The sequence below is a fragment of the Nicotiana tabacum genome, chromosome 1, assembly GCF_000715075.1.
Source record: "Nicotiana tabacum cultivar K326 chromosome 1, ASM71507v2, whole genome shotgun sequence".
Lineage (NCBI taxonomy): Eukaryota > Viridiplantae > Streptophyta > Magnoliopsida > Solanales > Solanaceae > Nicotiana > Nicotiana tabacum.
In genome coordinates, this window is record NC_134080.1 from 171,265,682 (window position 1) to 171,286,249 (window position 20,568).

At 36.8% G+C, this 20,568-nt stretch overlaps 1 protein-coding gene across 1 annotated transcript; it reads left to right on the top strand.

Annotated features, from left to right (window-relative positions):
• The first annotated feature begins 12,256 nt into the window (after positions 1–12,256).
• LOC107812012 (non-specific lipid-transfer protein 1-like) lies at positions 12,257–14,171 on the top strand. Its single transcript, XM_016637024.2, has 3 exons — positions 12,257–12,472; positions 13,115–13,322; positions 13,940–14,171. The coding sequence occupies exons 1-3, from the start codon at positions 12,349–12,351 to the stop codon at positions 13,950–13,952; spliced, it is 345 nt and encodes a 114-aa protein (XP_016492510.1). The 5' UTR covers positions 12,257–12,348; the 3' UTR covers positions 13,953–14,171.
• Positions 14,172–20,568: the final 6,397 nt, after the last annotated feature.

Consider the following 20,568-nt stretch of genomic DNA (forward strand, 5'->3'; position numbering starts at 1 on the left):
GCAGTCTCATGATCATATTTCTCATCTATCTGTAACATTTGAAATTTTGCGAAATTTTAATATGAAACTCAACCCAGAAAAATGTGCATTTGGAGTTTCATCAGGTAAGTTTTTGGGTTTTCTTGTTTCTAACCGTGGTATTGAGGTAAATCCTTCTCAGATCAAAGCAATAGAAGAAAACCCTGATATCCTTACTAATAAAAAGGAAGTGCAAAGATTAACGGGAAGAATTGCAGCTTTGGGGAGATTTATTTCCAAATCTTCAGAAAAATGTTTTAAGTTTTTCTCTGCACTCAAAAAGCAAGATTGTTTTGAATGGAATGAAGATTGTCAACAAACCCTTAGAAATTTGAAAGCTTATTTGTCAAAACCACCGTTATTGGCAAAACCAAAGGTGGGAGAAAATCTTCTCATCTATCTGGCTGTGTCTGAAGTTGCGGTAAGTGCTGTTTTAGTCCGTGAGGACCGAGGTAAACAATCTCCTATTTATTATGTAAGTAAGTCCTTACTAGATGCTGAAACACGATACCCACAGCTAGAAAAGTTAGCATTAGCTTTGATCATGGCATCTAGAAAATTAAGACCTTATTTTCAATGCCATCCCATTGTTGTAGTTACTGCTTTTCCGCTTCGAAATATTTTGCATAAACACGAACTGTCAGGAAGATTAGCAAAATGGGCTATAGAACTAAGTGAATACGAAATCATTTATCAACCCAGGACCGCTATAAAATCTCAAGTACTAGCTAATTTCGTGACTGATTTTAGTCAGGGGATGCATTTAGAAGCAGAAAAAGAATTACAAGTTTTTAATGGTGCAAACCCGGGGACTTGGGTTTTATTCACCGATGGTTCATCTAATGTAAAAGGAGCAGGTCTGGGTATAGTTCTCATACCATCTACGGGTGAAACTATTAGGCAAGCTATAAAATATTATTCTATAACTAACAATGAAGCAGAGTACGAGGCTGTAATTGCAGGTTTGGAATAGGCAAGAGAACTCGGCATAACACAAATTATAATCAAGAGTGATTCTCAACTCGTGGTCAATCAAATACTGGAGAATTATACAGCCAGAGAAACTCGAATGCAAGAATATCTCGAAAAGGTACGGGAACTAATAAGGCAATTCCAAACTTGGAAGGTAATGCAGATCCCAAGAGATGAGAATGTAGAGGCAGATGCTTTAGCTAATCTTGCATCTGCAGTTGACGCAACAAATGACGCAAATGCTTCATTCATACATTTATTTCATTCCGTTCTCGAACCTGACAAGAGTAAGGTAAATTTTAATCATTTAACATGGGATTGGAGAAAAGAAATTATTGTTTTTTACAACACGGAACCGTACCTAATGACAAAGGGAAGGCTCACGCGCTTCACAAAAAAGCCGCTCGATATTGTTTATATCAAGGAAATCTTTATCGAAAGATGTTCGGTGGACCACTAGCAAGGTGTCTCTGACCCTCTCAAACAGAATATGTGATGAGGGAAGTGCACGAAGGACATTGTGGAAATCACGCAGGGGGAAGGTCACTGGTAAGAACATTGATTCGAGCAGGATATTATTGGCCTAAGATGGAAGAAGAGGCAAACAGTTTCGTGTCCAAATGTGATAAATGTTAAAGATACGACAATAATATGCACAGACCAGCTGAGTTACTATACCCTGTTATAGCCCCATGGTCCTTTATGAAATGGGGAATGGATATCGTAGGTCCACTACCACAAGCAAAGGGTTAGGTAAAGTTTCTACTTGTACTCACAGATTATTTCACTAAATGGGTAGAAGAAGGAGCATTTAAACAGGTACGAGAGAAGGAAGTTAAAGACTTCATATGGCGAAATATAATATGCCGCTTTGAAGCACCAAAGGAGATCGTGTGTGACAATGGACCACAATTCATAGGAGCTCAAATCACAGAATTTCTTCAAAGTTGGCAGATTAAAAGGATAACATCTACGCCATACCATCCAGTGGGTAATGGACAAGCAGAATCCACAAACAAAGTCATTATCAATAACTTGAAGAAGAGGTTACAGGATTCAAAAGGTAATTGGCCTGAGATATTACCTGGAGTACTATGGGCTTATCGTACAACGACAAAAATGAGCACTAGAGAAATACCATTTTCAATGGTTTATGGTGCGGAAGCTTTAATTCCAATTGAAATAGGTGAACCGAGCACACGGTACGTTCAGGAAACGGAGGAATCTAATGATGAAGAATTGCGGGTCTACCTTGATTTGCTTGAAGGAAGAATAGAAGCTACATTGGTAAGAATGGCAGCACAAAAGCAAGTAATTGAACGTTATTATAATAGGAAAGCACGCCTCAGATTTTTCAGAATTAGGGACTTCGTACTTAAAAAGGTGTTCCAATCTGCAAAGGCTACTAATTCAGGAAAGCTAAGTCCAACGTGGGAAGGACCATACAGAGTTCGTGACATTGCGGGAAAAGGAGCATACGAGTTGGAGACAATGGACGACAAAGTTTTACCCTCACATTGGAATGCCGTCCATTTAAAGAGATATTACTTCTGAGAAAGTACCCACGGTCAGGTATCGCCATGTTAAAAAATTTCTTTTGAATTATTAAAGTTTTACTAACGATTTTAGATGCTAGGCAAAAACCCTAACTCGTGCCAAATGATGAGTCATGACCTGCAAGGCAAAATAGAGTATTCCAAAATTCCTAGCCCAGGGTTACAATTAATCTGATGGAAATACACACGAGTTAGGTAGTCTTCATCTATAATCGCACCTTCGAGTCCCGTATATTTTTCTGTTTCAGGAAAAGGACCAAATTGAAAGAAATATACAAGTGCTCGAGGCTTCATACTTCACCGCTCCAACACTTGGGGGACTACATATTGAGAAAACGTTACGAAGTCTTCAGCATTCATCATCGTGTTCAACAAACACAAGACATTCATCATAGTGTTTTTTCCATGAGAACAACAGAGTCATCTCTCAAACTCATAAACGAAGTCACCTCTCAAACCCTTCCTAATATATAAAGATAGGGTCATGACTATGTACTGAAACATGTTATAAAGAAAAACCTTGTTTATTTTATATTATGTAAAATTCTGTTGCAAGAAAACAGTTACGAGAAAGTTATAGATGTATTTTAATACATGTAATAGTCAAAAAAACTTGTTAAAGTTCATGAATAAAAACTTGTCAAAGTTGTTTCATACAAAACATGTGTATTCCTATTTCTTTCATCGTATTATAACACCATTATGAAGTTGAGACGTCTTCTTCATTAAGTGTCGATAAAATAAAAGGGCCCTATTTTATAAGCCTCATGTTGATAATCCATGAGAAGAATCATAAAGCATTTTCAAAGGATAAAAATGCTAAGTTATTCTATAAGTCCTAGATAAATAGGCAAGAATAGAATATACAGAAGTACCGATAAAACTTCTTAATATAAAAGACTAAGTACAAACTTAGTCAACAAAATATTTATTTTTTACAAATGCCCCATTATAATAACTGGGGACTTCATCAAAAGATCCCTTAAAGTTACCAAGGGATAACACCACCAGTTAATAAAAAAAAACAATAAAGTTTGAAATACATTCAACTAGTCACTGAAGGGGTTGGAACATCAGAAGGTGCAATCTCATTTTCAGGGGCAGTCACAGGCACGGTAACAACTTCTGAGGGAGCAGCAATAGGAGCGGTTTCAACTGGGCCTGGAATGTTAAAATCACCGAGGGAAGCAACAGTCACGGGAACTTCAACTTCCATGGACTGTGTCATAGAAGTTTCACCCTCAGAAGCTGGAATTGCAACTCCAATTGCCGCTGTAGCTACTTCTTCATTTAAAAGCTCTTCTGCCCCAGGAGTTCCAAGTGCAGGAGAAGGAGTATCAACTGGTTGTTGGCTTTTTTCAATAGTGTCTAAGACTTTGGCTAATTCAGAGTGCAAATCAAAGTTTTCTTGAGTACCTTCCATCAAAGCATCACGTCGAGATTTTAGAAAAGCCCAACTTACCTCTATGTTGAAGTTCTCCTCAAGAAGTCCATATTCCCTATCCCACATAGCAAGATCGTTCTTCAATATCTGGTGTTCGGCTAAGTGAGAGTCAAGGGAAGCTTCAAGGGAGGCATGGGAACTCTTCAAAGCACGTATTTCGTCAGAGGAGATCATTAAGTCAGCCTGAGCTTGAGTCAAGCTTTGCACCAACGCCCCTGCATATTCTTCTTTCTTCTCCACAAGTGCCTTAAGCTCTCTAATTTCTTCACTAGCCTTTGATAGTTGTTTTGAAAATGAGTACTCCAAAAGCTCCTTATCTTTTTCAAGTTGGCTTGAAGAAGCCTTGGCAATTTCTAGCTCAGAAGTCAAACCACGCTTTTGTTGCTCCAGGAAATTTCTACTTTCTTGAAACTCCTCTATGGTCCCCTGAGCATTCTCAAACTGCTCCTTCCAGTTTGCTGCCTCAAGCTGGGTTTCCTTGGCTATTCTCCTAGCCTCAGAGATAGCCTTCGCAGACTCTCGATCCTTCTTCTCTAGAGTGGAGATTCTTCCCATTAACTCAGTACCAATAAGATTAGCCTACAAGGGAAAGGCATCAAATGTGAGAATATAGAGAGATATATAAAAAAAACTTGTAAGTTAAATGAGAAGTACCTTCAAGGTAGAATGAACTATGTCATTCATCAGAGTCAAGCAACTGTGGCTCTCTATCTTCTTCTTCTCAATATCTCCGATTAAAGGCTCGAGCCAAACAACAGCTCCACCAGTCTTTCTCAAAAGGCTATGATTGGCAGGAACTTCAAGAGTAACACTTTTCATATCCATGCCTCTGCAGCTAGAACCCGCCTCTGTATGCTGAACGGAGGGAGAGGGAACAATGGAAGGAGGAGTAGTAGAAGAGGTAGAAACAATGGGAGTTGTGGGAGTCAAAGCAGGGATGGTAGGAGTAGATATAGGAACCAAAACAGGTAAAGAAACAGGAGTCGATAAAATAGGCAAAGAAATACTCGTGGTTGTCAAAGGAATAGAAGGAATAGAATAAATGGGAATAGAAGAAGAAAGGGGAGTTTCATCAAGAACTGGTCCAAACTCTCCACTCTCAAAACCACTAACAAAGACTTCGAGTTGATTCATTAGAGCCTCTTGGAGTGGTATCCTCATCAGAAAGGATTTGAACAGGCTCGGAGATAGAGGCTCGAGCAGGAGTATCTTCAACTTGATCTCCATCAATGACGCGTCTCCTGGTTCTTGGCCTAGCTATCAAAGTGGTATTCTCTTCTTCCTCATTCTCCAAACTTTCTTCTACAACTTTTCTTTTTGGTAGCGTGGCCCGAGTCTTTTCCAAATCAAGTGAAGCAGTTGAAGACGCTCGAATGGCAACGACTACCTCAGCTGTCATACCCTTAATACCAAATCCTGATAAAAAGAGGGATAATGAATTGAAATAAGAAAAAATTCAATATACGGCAAAGCATAAGGAAATACATACCATGGGTCTTCACTTTCCAACCATTCAAAAGAGTAATTGATTTCCAAGTTCTCGCCTCCATAGGCGCAATCTTCAAAATTGAATCTACCCAACTACGGAAGTTAGGAACGTGTTCCACATCTCCCATGGTTGCTACAAAAAGCCAAAAAGAGACGAGATTAGAAAAGAAACCAAAATTCTTAAAAACTAGATGCGGTAGTAAAAAGAAAAACTTACATGCAAAATTCCACTTCTCAGGGAAGGGAATGTTTTTTTCACCCAACAAATCCACCGTATGTACAGCAACGTAACGACAATACCACCCTCGATCCTTGTCATCTTCGGGGTTTACTAAAACCCTCTTACTTCTTGCAGTTAAGGAAAAACTCCATGGAGGAATAATTTGGGGTGGTATAGGTGAATAACATGGGAAAAGGTAAAATTAACATTGGCTTTGGTAGACAAATACCTTAAGCAAGTGATAGCTCTCCAAACAAAAGGCCCTACTTGAGCTAAGCAAATTTTGAAAAAGCGACAAAATTCAAGAATAACTAGGTCAATGGCAGGATTAAATCCCAAAGTAAAGGGATAAGTATAAACAAAAGAGAATCCAATTCTGAAAGAAGAAATTCTCTGGTTTGGGGTAGGAATCATCATACGAAGATTATCTCTCCAATTACAATCTTTCCTAATAGTGGGAATCACAAGTTCAGTTATTAAAGAAAGATAAGTATCAGCTTTTTCTAAATTTTTAACTTGTTCTTGGAGAGATCTTCTATCATTCCCAAAAGATAAATCATTGGGCACGATTTCTTCAACTAAAGGCTCCTGAGTAGGTTCAGAAAGTTCTTTACCTTTAGAAGAGGGGGTCTTTGGGATAGAACTCCTAATACCAGAAGAAGAAGAAGCAGAACCAGATGAACCACCATGAGTGGATCCTAGGCTCAAGCTCCGAAGCCTACCTCCTCCGCCTCTCCTATGTCTTACGGGGGCATTGGGAAAGTGATCTAGAATTGGAACTTTTCTAGGGTTAGGGTTTGGAGATGACATTGTTGAAGAAGGATGAACTAAAGGGGAGAAAAAGCAAAAGTGAATAATAAATTGCTTGTTGAAGATCTACGAAGAAGAAAACAAAAGAAAGAGGGTTAAATATGTTTATAATGACAATCGTCAAAATTAGAAGTGTAATGATGGAAAGCCTATAATAAAGGCAACTAACACTTCGTGAATAGTTGGAATGAAGAAGCCTTGAAAAAAGGGCGTAGAATTGCAGAACCAATCAAAAGGTGACACGTATGTAAAGCATTAATTAGAAGGGACAATTGAAGCGTCAATACTATCATAGTATTAATTACAGCAAAAATCCCTTTTTATGAAGATCCACTTCCCAGATATTTAATTGATAAATAAATGGAAAGTGGGGGGACTATCTGTATTGGGAAAAAACTGAATTTACATTGAAGGTGACGTGGCATGACATGAGGACTGGTCAAATGGTCAAAACATGATGATCAGTTAAGAGGCACGAGTGACAACAGATACGGGGAAAGGAAAGCTAAATAGGCACGAGAGACAATTCGAATAATACAAGCTTCGTACCTATTTAGGTCATCTAAAGCCAAGAGATCAGAAGGCATTGAAGACATGGATATGATGACAAAAAGGAGTCCAAATTCAATATTAAATACTCAATACGTTAGAAAATTGGTATTAAATAGGAATGATTGTGTAACATCTTATTTAGTGTCATTTATTGCTCATAATTGTCTCATTAAGGCTAAGGTATTACTCCTTTATTTAGGATCAACTATAAAAGGAGGATACCATCAACATTACAGGAAGAGAAAAACTTATCTACTGCTTATTGGTCATTCTCAAAAAGTTTATTATTTCTTTTTCGTCTCCTGATTATCAGTAGCCCGAATTTCTATTTGTCTTTAGCTTTGATCAAAGAATCATATTTTTGGTTAATCAATAACCCTTATCCACAAGTCGTGCTTTGTAACGATCCAAAGATCCATCTGCCTTCAACTTTGTTTTATACACCCACTTGCAATCAATCTCATTTTGGGATGGTGAAGGAGGAACTAGTTGCCATGTGCCATTTTGAATGAGAGTATTATACTATTCTGACATAGCTCGACGCCAATTAACATCCTTAGCAGCCTGTGAATAGCAAGAGGGATGAGGTGAGACTATTGTAGTTGCCAACAAGGAAAAGGGTCGCTTCGGTTTCAAGGAGTCTGTTTGTGCTTTTGTAACCATTCCATGTGTGGGTGGAACAATGGAGTTTCCAGGTCTAGATGGAGCAGCTGATGTATCAGACATATTATAAGAGGATGAGTCTTCACACAGAGGGATGCCCAATGGAGATGAAGAGGCAGTACTAGTACTTTGTCCATGAACAACACTATCAGGTGGCATAGGTGCTGATTGCGTGACAGAAGGCAGAGGCAAGGGATTTTGGGTTTGGTGCGGGTTTGCTTGTGATGAGTTAAGGGTTGATGGGGTCTGCTGATAAGGAAGATTAACGATAAGTGAAGGAGATGTTTCCTTGGTTGAGGATTTAGGCAACACACCACCCTGCAAAGCAAAGGGAAATGGAGATTCATCAAAAATTACATGACGAGAAACATAAACTTTGGAGGAAACCAGGTAAAGGCATTTGTACCCTTTGTACAATTTACTGTAACCCAAAAAGACGCAAGGGCGAGATCGAGGTGAAAGTTTATCCTTTTTATAAGGACGAAGCCAAGGAAAGCATAAGCAACCAAAGATACGCAACAGAGAATAATCCGGATCCATATGAAACAAAATACGATATGGTGATTGATTCTTTAAACGAGGAGTTGGCAATCGATTAATAGTATAAACATCAGTTTCAAATGCATTTGTCCACAAGTAATGGGGAACATTGGCATGGTGCAAAAGTGCACGACCGGTTTCAACAATATGCCTATGCTTTCTTTCGGCACAACCATTTTGTTCAGGTGTATAAGGACAAGAGGAACGTTGGACAATTCCATTATCACGCAAATAATTCGTTAAGACTTGAAATTCACCTCCCCAATCGGCTTGGAAAAATCTAATAGGGCGACCAAAATACTTTTCAACAATGGTACGAAATTGACGAAAAACTGAAAATATTTCAGATTTAAAACGAAGGAAATAAATCCAAGTATATTTGCTAAAATGATCAAAAACGATGACATATTAACGATAACCATCCTATGAAACTACTGGAGCAGGGACCCAAACATCCGAACATATCAAATCTAAAGGCCCTGTGGCCTGAAAACTAGATTCACTAAAAGGAATTTTATGGCTCTTACTAAGAGCACATGTAGAACATATACTAGTGTTTTTATGCGTTGATGAGGTGAGAGCAGTGGCTGGTAAAGCATGACGAACTGTAGGATAGGATGCATGAGCAAGACGAACATGCCAAACTCCAAGGGAAGTTGCACATGAAACTGGTGATAATGATTTCAACACTGGAAGTGAATATAAGCCTTCACTCATGGACCCCGTGTATCGAATTTCCCTCATTGCCAAGTCCTTAATCAAAAAATGGTTAGGAAATAATTCAACAAGACACATTATTAGACTTGGCAAAAGAGCTAATTGATAATAGATTGTGAGTAGCAGTGGGAACATGTAAAATATTATCAAGATTGAATTTATTATTGGAGACAATAACGGAATTTTTACCAACATGAGAGATGGGTAATTTGGAGCCATTACCTAGTGTCACTTCTTCAGGACTTTGGTATTCAGAGTGGATACCTTGATTATCAAGGTCTGCACTGATATGATGTGTGGTGCCACTATCCATCAACCAAGTTTGAGTAGGTGGGTTTGAAGAACCAACAAAATTGAAAATAGGTCGACCATTCACCATGCTGCCACTATTGGCTTTAGGTGATGGACATACACGTGCAATGTGGCCTTTGCCTTCACAATTATGGCAAATAATCCCTGAAAATTCTGAAACTTGTGGTTGTGCCTTTGGCAACTGGTTAGATGCTGGAGAACTATGATAAGAGTTTTGCTGGGTGAACCTTTGGTTGGAGGAGCGTCCACGACCACGCCCTCCTCGTCCTCTACCATGTCCCCGAGTGCTAGAAAAGGAACTTTTAGTAAAGTGGGCTGTGGGTGCAATGACATTAATGGTCTCATCTCTTTTTAATTGTCGCTCTTCATTCAAAAGAAGGCCATATAAAGCATCAAAAGTAATATCTTCTTGACGCGATTCTAGTGATCTAGTAAAAGGACGATAAGCAAGACCTAGTCCAGCAAGAACAAATTCAACCAAATCATCATTGGAAATCGGATGTTGTAGCGCAGCTAGTCTATCCGCAATTCCTTTTGCCTTTTGTATATAAGATTCAATGCTCGCATTGTCACGACGCAAAGTATGCAACTGCATCTTGAGTTCACGAATTTGAGGCTTCGATCCTGAAGCATATGCAGCAACAAGCTTATCGCAAGCTGCACGAGCGCTCCGCGCTCCAACTAATTGAGGTAAAATACCCTGTGAAACTGATGCAACAATCCAACTTAATACAGGTTGGTCTTCTCCCACCCACACTTTATATGCTGGGTTTGGTTTACTGTCCTCTAAAAGAGGTTCAGGAACTGGTTCACTACCATCAATGTGATGGTTTAGTCCACAGCCGCACACCATTGGCATAAACTGTGTTTTCCATAACAGAAAGCTTGTCGACGTGAGCTTTACCGGTAGCTGATGTGCCAGATTTGGGGAAGGCATAGAGTAAGATATGGGAGACTGAGAGGCGGACGAAGAATTGATTTTATCCCCCATACCAGTCACCGTCTTCTTCTTTTCTGTAAAGACAGTCCTGGGTTGTTAAACCTCTTAGGACTCCGATAACATGAAAAGTTCTTTTATTCTCATACTTAAACATGACTACACAACCCCAATATATACAAAGAGTTCCCGGATATATAAGACTTCTATGCCTAGAGATATATAAGTCCTTTGGCTACAAAAATCCTAAAATATAGGAGTAGAGTCCATGTAGAATTATCCTTTACACTCTTCGCCCTACGCTTCCCTTTCTTCTTCCCTGCTTTGTCACCATTTTCAGCCATAAATGTAGTTCATTTTTTTTCTACCAGTCGGCATGAAATTCTTTTTAAACAATATTAGAGAAGAGCCACTATTGATTCAGTAACCCGCGTCTGAAATTAAAAAAGAAATAAAGATTATTGAAAAATCAATGCTCTACTAATGCCCAGTGACATGAGGTGGATAGAATTCGCCAGTGTGTTTATGGATTTTAGTTTCTAGGTTTGTTAAAAATGAAAGAAAACAATTAAAATACTTTTTACTTGGAAGATCACTTTCGTATTGAAGTTAAATTTGAGTATATTCAATAAAAATATCAACATTAATGGTGTTGACCCTGAAAAATTAGAATTCTCCATGACTGATGTTAATTTCTAGCTTCACTAACTCGAGAAAGAAAGTACGGTGGCTGAGTCGATGAAGGAAATAGGGGAAGAATTTAGGTTGAGGTAACTACAAAGTGGTGACAAAAAGGGAGATCAGTGAGAATTTTAGAGCTTAAAAATTGGTCGGTGGAATAATGAAGAAGATGTGTAAAAAGAAAAAATTAAGGACAAAAAAGTTGGGAAAATGACGTGGTAGAAGATGAAAAAAGGAAAAATAAAACTTATTTAAAATCTGGCAAATTATCAAGCTGTCTTTGAGGTGGCACTTACCTAGGACGAGTGTATATTATCCCCAACCATGAAAGTGGTGTTATATGTCCCAGTGGTATTAGTTTCACTAAAAATAGGAATAAGGGGAACATGAACGTCATAAAGTTTTAGTGTGAAACGGAATTTTCTAGACTAAGTTCAAGTGCAAATGTATTTTGATTATTTTAAAATTTATTTTTATCATATTCACACGAGAAAAATTACAATTAATAATACTTTTATTTATTTTTTAATATTTAAATTTTAATTATAAAATATTGAATGAATCTAATATATTTTAACTATAAAGTTAATTAATTTGTTTCCCAAGAATTGGAAAGTACCACATAAATTAAGACGGGGTGATTACTGTTTCATTTGATTGGTTAGCCATATACACGGATTTTTTAACAACTAAATTTTAAACTAATTATATACTCTTAACATTGGGGACTTTTAGTGATTGACGGCGATAATTGTTTTCTAAATCATACTCTAACTTTCCCTATCTAATGGTCTTTTCTCTTGCAGTAAATTTGCTAATTCCGAAAAACCGAAAAACCTACCGGTGGTAGTAAATTTCTAACAAATCGTAAGCTCTTCAGCCTGCATCTTAATTATCAAGAGCCCTTTCTTTTCTTTTTTCTTTTTCTATTCGGTATTCAACATTTATTTTGCTGGAACCTCGGTTAATTTGAATATACTCTACATAATTAATGTTTTTCTAAGGGTGAAGAGCTCCCTATCAGTATTCTTTTTATTCCAAGCGCGAGACTTATGATTAAGGGTGAAAAGATCTATCCGTTTATCATATCACAACTCTGTTACTTACTCTATCCATGCATATGAAACGAGAGTTCTGAAGAAATGTGCTGTCGCATAAGAGCAACAAGAAGGGACCACAGTCAGCTGCTAATAATTCGTCATCTTTGCTAAATTAGGCACACCATATGGCGTATTGAATCAAAGAAAAAACAAATTACTATAACTAATTTTGCAACATCCTGACACATTCTTATCCTCCGTTTAACCTTTTCCCGTTCTCCAATCCACTATAAATACAGGCCATTCAAATAAAAAAAGAAAAACAGCAAAGAGATTTTAGCACATATATATAAAAGACATATAACTAAAGTCCCCTCAAATCCCAAAAAAGAAAGAAAATGAAGGCTGTTGCAGTAGCAGTTATTGTTGTGTTAGTTCAGTTCATAGCTGAACCAGCACAGGCCATCACTTGTGGTCAAGTGGACGCTGCTTTGGCTCCTTGTGTACCTTATCTTACTCAAGGTATGTTATTTTATGAGTTAAAATTATTATGTGCACTAACACATATACCACTTTTGATCCATTTATGCAACGACACTCTCTATTTTGTTTTAAAAAAAAGGACACTTTTTCTATAATATTAGGAAACTTTTAAGTTTAAGGGCAGCCCGGTGCACTAAGCTTTCGCTATGCGCGGAGTCCGAAGGAGGGCCGGACCACAATGGTCTATTATACACAGCTTTGCCCTGCATTTTATGCAAGAGGATGTTTTCAAAATTTTTAAGTTCAATTTTTGTATTTTACCTTTAATGATATTCTTTTATAATCATACATGCAAATGTCATGACATGTTTAGATTATAAGCTCTAAAAGTCTTTCTTCTTTCTATTTTAATTGTTGTACCTAGTCAAGTATTACCTGATTAAGTTCTATGCAATAACATGGTAACTTTTCATAACAAACATGACCCGAAAACTTTAAAAAATAAAAAAAAATAAACTCTTATTTTATTTGACTGTAGCTCATGTTTTGTTTTTTAAGATATATATATAAGCCGGTGAATTTTGTTTTATCATTTTCTGAATCTTTTTTCTTTTCTCCACTCTATCTAAAAGCCTCAATTAAATTCTTCATTTTATTTTATGATTGTCGATCTTTTACAAGGTGGTGAGCCAGGAGCAGCTTGCTGCAGTGGGGTGAAAAACTTGAAAGGAATGGCTGCAACCACAGATGACAGAAGGACAGCTTGTAACTGTGTTAAGGCAGCAGCCAACCGTTACACAAACCTTAAAGATGATGCTGCTCAGGCTCTTGCTTCTAAGTGTGGTGTCGCCATGGACGTCCCCGTCTCCAAGACCATCAATTGTGATACGTAAGTTTTATGCACTGAAACTATAAAAAAATATTTGGAATATCAATTTATTAGAAAGCAATTACTACAAGTTAAGTAAACTTTTTAATTACAATTGGCCGTAACCTGACTTCTTAAAAGTTTATTACGCTATGAGTGTTAATAAGTTAATTCCTTTTTATTTTTAAACGAATTTGCATGTTCACTTCAAATCGATCTATGGATGCGTAAGTAGTTCCATTTTTTTTTTTTGCTGCTTTAACATTTATGTGTTACTGTAAATTATTTCATACAAGTTAAAAGATAACTATTATTTACTGTCGATAGTAGGGGTACTAGTAGTTTATAAAATAATACTGATAACTTGTCATAACGGGTTAATCATACTGATAGTGTAAAAAATCTTTTTAGAGGGAAAGCTGATTTATGAAATTGAGATTGTACATGTGAAGAAAATAAAAAGGGTAGAAAAATAAGGAAACTGAATTTGAGTGAAAAAGTTACCGTGAAAATGCTTCACATAAGAACTCTTGTTTTAATTGACTGTATATTAATAGCTAGCGGGACTGTTGACTGAGGAAAGGTGCTGATCTTTTTTTCTTTTTTTATGACTTTTATTTTTATGTTTTTTGTTTCAGAATCAGTTATTAATGAGCAGCACGGTGTCAGGAATAATGCCAACGAGTGAAGGAGATGGCCATGATATGTTACTTATATTAGATATATGTTGAGCAGCTTATATTAGATATATGTTGAGCAATAGTTTTCTTGAGGGTCCGTTTATGTAATAAACCTGGGGTCGTGAAACTCCCTCTCTGTTGTACCATTACTATGCAGTAATATACTACTATAGTACTCCCTTTTTGTTAATTACTTCTCCGATCCACGAAATCTTAAAATAAAGAATTTTTTTTAAAATTTGTGGTCTAAAAATAAGCTATAAAAATTTGTATAGTTATAAATTATTTTATTAAGGATAAAATAATAAATTTAAAATTAAATTATTTCTAAATAAGGAAGTATGACTCTCTTTTTAAGAAAAAATAAAAAGAAAAGAGTATCACACATTTGTCCGTTAATGAATTCATTGAGCAATGCTGACAATGAATTCATTGAGCAAAAAGTAGTAAAAATGGAGTAACTACTATAAAACTACTGTATTAGTAAACATTATTAGTAGCTAAGGATTGGGATACCAACGTATATCGATTACGAAAACAACAATAACATTAACGAATTCACTATTTGTATAGCTATAAGTGATGTTATTAAGGGTAAAATGATAAATATAAAGTTAAATTGTTTCTAAATAAGGAAGTATGATGTTCTTTTTGAGATAGAATAAAAAGAAAAGTATATGATTTTTGTGCGTCAATGTCACGACCCGAATTTTCCACCTCGGGACCGTGATAGCCCTAATATTGTACTCGCTAGGCAAGCCAACGTTACAAAATATTTCACATTTTTCTTTTATCTTTTAACAATTAAAACTTACAAAAGTAAATCAGCGAAAATAAATGCGGAAGAACACAGTTTTAAAGATTATCTTTATGCCAATAACGAAAACCGTAATAAGAATCCACCCAGAACTGGTGTCACAACTCACGAATAGTTTACGAATACTAGAGAAAATGGTCTGAACAAAGAAATATACATATGTCTCAAAAGTAGATAAAACAAAAATAAAATAAGATAGGAGGGGACACCAGGGCTTGCGGACGCTGAGGACTACCTTGGTCTCCGGTGGACTGAAAGCAGCCACCCAAACTCTACTCACGAGGTCCGTCACCAAAATCTGCATAGAAAGTGCAGAATGCAGTATCAGTACAACCGATCTCATGTACTGGTAAGTGCCGAGCCTAACCTCAGCGAAGTAGTGACGAGGCTAGGACACGACAACCAACATAAACCTGTGCAGTTAAATAACATACTAACAGAATAACAATAATAGAAGCTAAACAGAAATTAATGGGAAGGGGCAACATGCTATGGGGTTACCAGAATAAGAAATCACAGTAATTACGAAAATTAACAATTAATGCACTGGGACCGATAACAACAAATAATCACAGCAAACAGAAAATGCACGTTATCACCCTTCGTGCTTTTATTCTCAATCCTCACCATGCAATTAATAATAGAAATGTGCACGACATCACCCTCCGTACTTTATCACTCTTCCTCACCATATGAATAATAGAAATGTGCACGGCATCACTCTTCGTGCTTTATCTCTCTTCCTCACCATATGCATCAATATAAACGAAAATGTGCACGACATCACCCTTCGTGCTTTATCACTCTTCCTCACCATATGCATAAGTATTAATGTGCACGACATCACCCTTCATGCTTTATCACTCTTCCTCACCATAACAACAACAAAAACAACAACAACCTGGCAAAGGAATCACAATCAAACAACTCTGTTTCATCATTTAATTTCACAATAGAAATCTCAACTTGAGTCAATACTCCCCCAATGTCCAAATCAGAAACAACATAGCAAAACTTGTTAACATGATCAATAACTAGCTTAAGGAGGAAATATACGTAAAAAGAAACACAACTGTTACAAGTATAGAACTCACTCGTATGCTATGACCCGACAACAACATATAGATACTCGTCATCACACCTATACGTCGTACTAAATAGCTAACAAGTAGCAAATAGGGCAAAAAATACCTAATCCCTCAAGCTAAGGTTAGCCACAACACTTACCTCGATTTCACGGCCACAATCAAACCTCAATTACCGTTTTATCACTCGATTCCACTTCCAATCCGCTTGTATCTAGTCATAATTAACTTAACAACATCAATAAATGCTAAAGAAATCAATTCCAATGCTTAATTTTAGGTTTTCCAATATTTTTCCCAAAAAGTCAAAACTCGACCTCAGGCCCGCTTGGTCAAAACTCGAAGTTCGGATCAAAATCCGATTATCCATTCACCCCCGGGCCCAGATATATAATTGGTTTTGGAATCCGACATCAATTTGAGGTCTAAATCCCTAAATTTTGAAATTCTTAAATTCTACCCAAAAACACCCAATCCCCTCATGAAAATCCCTCGATTTTGTGAAAAAATTTTGTAAAAAAAATGGAATAGATTGAAGAAAATAAGTTAGAAGTTGCAGGTATCGCATTTGCGATCATAGGTTTGCAATTGCGAACTCGCAAATGCGACCAATGCTTCGTAAATGCGAAGCTTGGCCTGACCTGCTGCCTTCGCAAATGCGACTAAATGTTCGCAATTGCGATCACTGTTAATGTCATATTTGCGAGGATAAACTTCGCAAATGCGAAAGTCCCCTGCCCAGCCCAGTCATCCCAAATACGATAGTTCTTCGAAATTATGGTGCTCGCATTTGCGAGCCAGACTTCACAAATGCGAAGTCTGCAAACCTGCAATACTAGCAAATTTTCCTTAAGGTTCAAAACACTTCGTGGCCTATCCAAAACTCACCCGAGCCCTCGGGGCTCCAAACCAAACATGCACATAAGTCTAAAAATATCATACGGACTTGCTCGTGCGATCAAATTGCCAAAATAACATCTTAAACAACGCATTTAACACCAAAACTCAAAAAAAATTCAAGATAGTTCAAACTTCCTATTTTTTCAACCAAAGATCCGAATCACGTTAGATTACTTCCGTTTCTCACCAAATTTTAAAGATAAGGTTTAAATATTATAACGGACCTGTACCGGGCTCCGCAACCAAAATACGGGCCCGACTCCATCAAGTTCCAATACTATTCAATTTTCATAAACTATTATATTTTTCAGTTAACAATTTTCTTCAAAAATTTATTTCTCGGGCTAGGGACCACGTAATTTGATTCTGGGAATACGCCCAGGTCCCATATTTTATTACAGACCTTTCGGGACTGTCAGAACCCGAGTCCAGGTCCGTTTACAAAAAAAGTTGGCCGAAGTCAACAAAAAATATCTTTTAAGCCAAAATTCATTATTTCTTAAAAATTTTCACATAAGGGCTTTCCGTATATATGCTCAAACTGTGCATGCAAATCGAGGAGAGACAAAAGGAGATTTTTATGCCTCGGAACACATATTTAACTTCTAAAATAAGAGATGACCTTTTGGGTTATCACAGTCAAGGAATTGCTACTAGAATAAAAATGATTGTCTAGTTTGATACTAATTCCAAGAAAATATGTAATAAGATAAAGACGAGTTTATGAAATCAGAATAGTTAGTAATCATTAGTTAGCCTTGTGGACGATAAATTCATTGAGCAGAGAGTAAATCAAGATTGTGATACCAACATCGACAATGTCACAAACCAAAGTCCCGCCTTAGGCATCGTGATGACACATAGTCTCTAAGACTAGGTAAGTCGATTACTTACAAGAGTTAAGCCAATTTAACCATGATATTTTAAAATCAGAGATTTATATAAATACCGAAATAAATGTAAAATAAGCCTACGCGACAAAAATCACCACAACCTAATACAGAGTAACGAACTCTAGCTAAATACATAGAATATCTCAAAAATTGAAATACAATACTGTTCGGATATCAAGCTGATAATACAATAAAAGAAAAGACTCTAAGGGACTGCGACAACCAAGCAACTCTACCTTGAATCCTCACGACCTATAAGCTAACTCTGCCTGAGTCCGATATCACCAATACCTGAATCTGCAAAAAAATATGAAGAAGTGCAGTACGAATATACCACGATCGGTACCCAGTAAGTATCAAGACTAACCTCGGTGGAGTGGTAACGAATACAAGTTAAGACACCTACTAGTTAAAATAATTTGTGCATTATAAAAGTATAAAGCTAATAAATAGAAATTAGTAAATGACAACACGTATCAACATATGATATAAATAATAAAGTAATAAGAACACTGTTAAAGTATCAGCGATAACATATAAGGGAAAAAATGACAATCAACTAATCAAACCCCGTTTTAACACAAGTCTCATAGCAAATTGCCCTGAGATACCTCATCTCATAATCACAAGCCACGAGTCTAACCATAGTCATATCCTCACGACACCTTTTGCCCACATTTCTAATCACCACCGCACGAATAACTCACGTGTCAATATCTCAATCTGCCCGGCATGATTACAAGCTCACAATCACAATTTGCCTGGGATGGTAACAGGCTCAATATCACAATAAAAGCAGATAATACAAAAATACATGGGCATGATCAATAAATATCAAGTTTTCGTACTCCTGAACTAGTATAAGTGGCATGATACGGTGTATGCTTGTGCGAGGGTACTATTACAGCCCAAGTCAACAGTAATATCAAAGACATCGAGTATATCATTCAATAAAAATAACAAGTCACGTAAGGTGTATAATATACAGAAGGAAAATCAAACCATCACACGAATATCATCAACATAAAGCCCCCAACCATCACACATCATCCCTGACATTGCCATTCTTATCTGTCTAATAGCCGCCTGTATTACTCCGCCCTGGCAATATCATTAGCCACCAGTATCACTCTGATAGCCACCCGTATAACTTCGCATAATAGCCACCCTTATCGCTCCACCCGAACAATGACACAATAGCCACCCGTATCACTTCGCACAATCAACAATAGTGAGATGCCATCCTTATGCTCCGCATAACAACAATCAATCCACACCACAATTCACATGTGCTACCATCACAATGACATGATATATCAACTCGTACCACAAGTGCCCATAGGCCACAATCTTTCCAAAACAACGATAAATATATAATCATATCACATAGCCCACAACTCAAACATAATGTGAATAGAATCTTAATAACAACAAATTAAATGGGAAAGTAACTCAACAATGATCAACACTCCCTTTAAACAAAACTTCAATTAAAATAGATTAATGACTTTTAATAACTTCAACTCCAATTAATTGCTTAAGAAGAAACACAATAATGTAGGTATTTCCATGATATCAAACTTCCAAATTCTACTGTGTGAAATAAGCTAACAATGAAAGAGATGGCATGAACTAGAAACTACGTCTACATGTATGAGAATAACCCGACAATGAAAGGATATCATGTAATAACAATTTCAATTAAGAGTAACATAATAATAAAGGAGGTCACATAACAATAGGTAACTACCCCAAATAACGCATATAAGAGTAAACTTGACAAGTAGGGATATGACATGTAACAACAACATTAAATCAAGCATGTGAGAGTAAACATGACAAATAAAAATATAACACGCGCTAACAATTTCAAATAAATACATGAAAGAAGCCTAAGAGTCTGAACCGTCAATTTCAACATATAAGACCGAGTACGCCCTCATCACCTCGCGTACACGACTTTCACATTACACAAATAGCACAAACAACTCAAATCCTAAGGGGTAGTTCCCCCACACAAAGTTAGGCAAGAAACTTACTTCAAAGAAACTAAATTATTACTCTAAAATGACCCTCTCGTGTGAAATATCCTCTAAACGGCTCAAATCTAGATAAATAACTCAAAAACATCAAATAACGCCTAAGAAAACAATTCTAAATGATAAAGATCGAGTCTTTCCACATTTACTCAAAGTAAAAAAAAATTCAAATCCGGGCCCGCACCTTAGAACCCGATAAAACTCACAAAATACGATAACCCATTCAATTACGTGTCCAACCATAATAATTTCATGCAAATCTGAATCCGAATCGATGTTCAAAATTCAATTATTCACTTTAGGAAAGTTTAGACAAAACCCCCAAATTTCTTCTCTTGAAATCCTTATTTTAGGTGTAATAATCCATGGAAAAATAAAATATGTAATAGAAACAAAGATAAAATTACTTACCCTCAAGATTTGGGTGTTTATATCCTCCAAAATCGCCTTACTTGTGCTCCAAGAACTCAAAAAGTGAAGAAAATGAACTCAAAATCCCGAAATTTGATGTTTTAATGCACTGACATGGGTCCTTCTACGCGATCGCAGTCTCCAACCTCGTGATCACGATTCAACAAATTTCCAGCTCAGTTTTTACCCTTCATGATCGCGGCTGTGTTCCCATGATCGCGATGAACAAATTCCAAAAAGCTTTCCAAACTCTGCTAGACAACCTTTAGTATAAAGGCCATAACTTTTCATACGAAACTCCAAATGACAAACAGTTTGCTTTTCTTAAAACTAGACACAAAAGGCTACAACTTTCAGTTTTAGATCATCTCCAAATTCCTTATAGATTGCATGATATATGCTTCCAAAGTTAGTCATGTGACAACAGAAATTTCTTCTACAT

Bases quoted from the DNA above. Each gene is read 5' to 3' on its own strand.
- LOC107812012 (XM_016637024.2), top strand. From the start codon at position 12,349: ATGAAGGCTGTTGCAGTAGCAGTTATTGTTGTGTTAGTTCAGTTCATA. The intron at 12,473-13,114 runs GTATGTTATTTT...ATCTTTTACAAG, and splicing joins TGTACCTTATCTTACTCAAG to GTGGTGAGCCAGGAGCAGCT.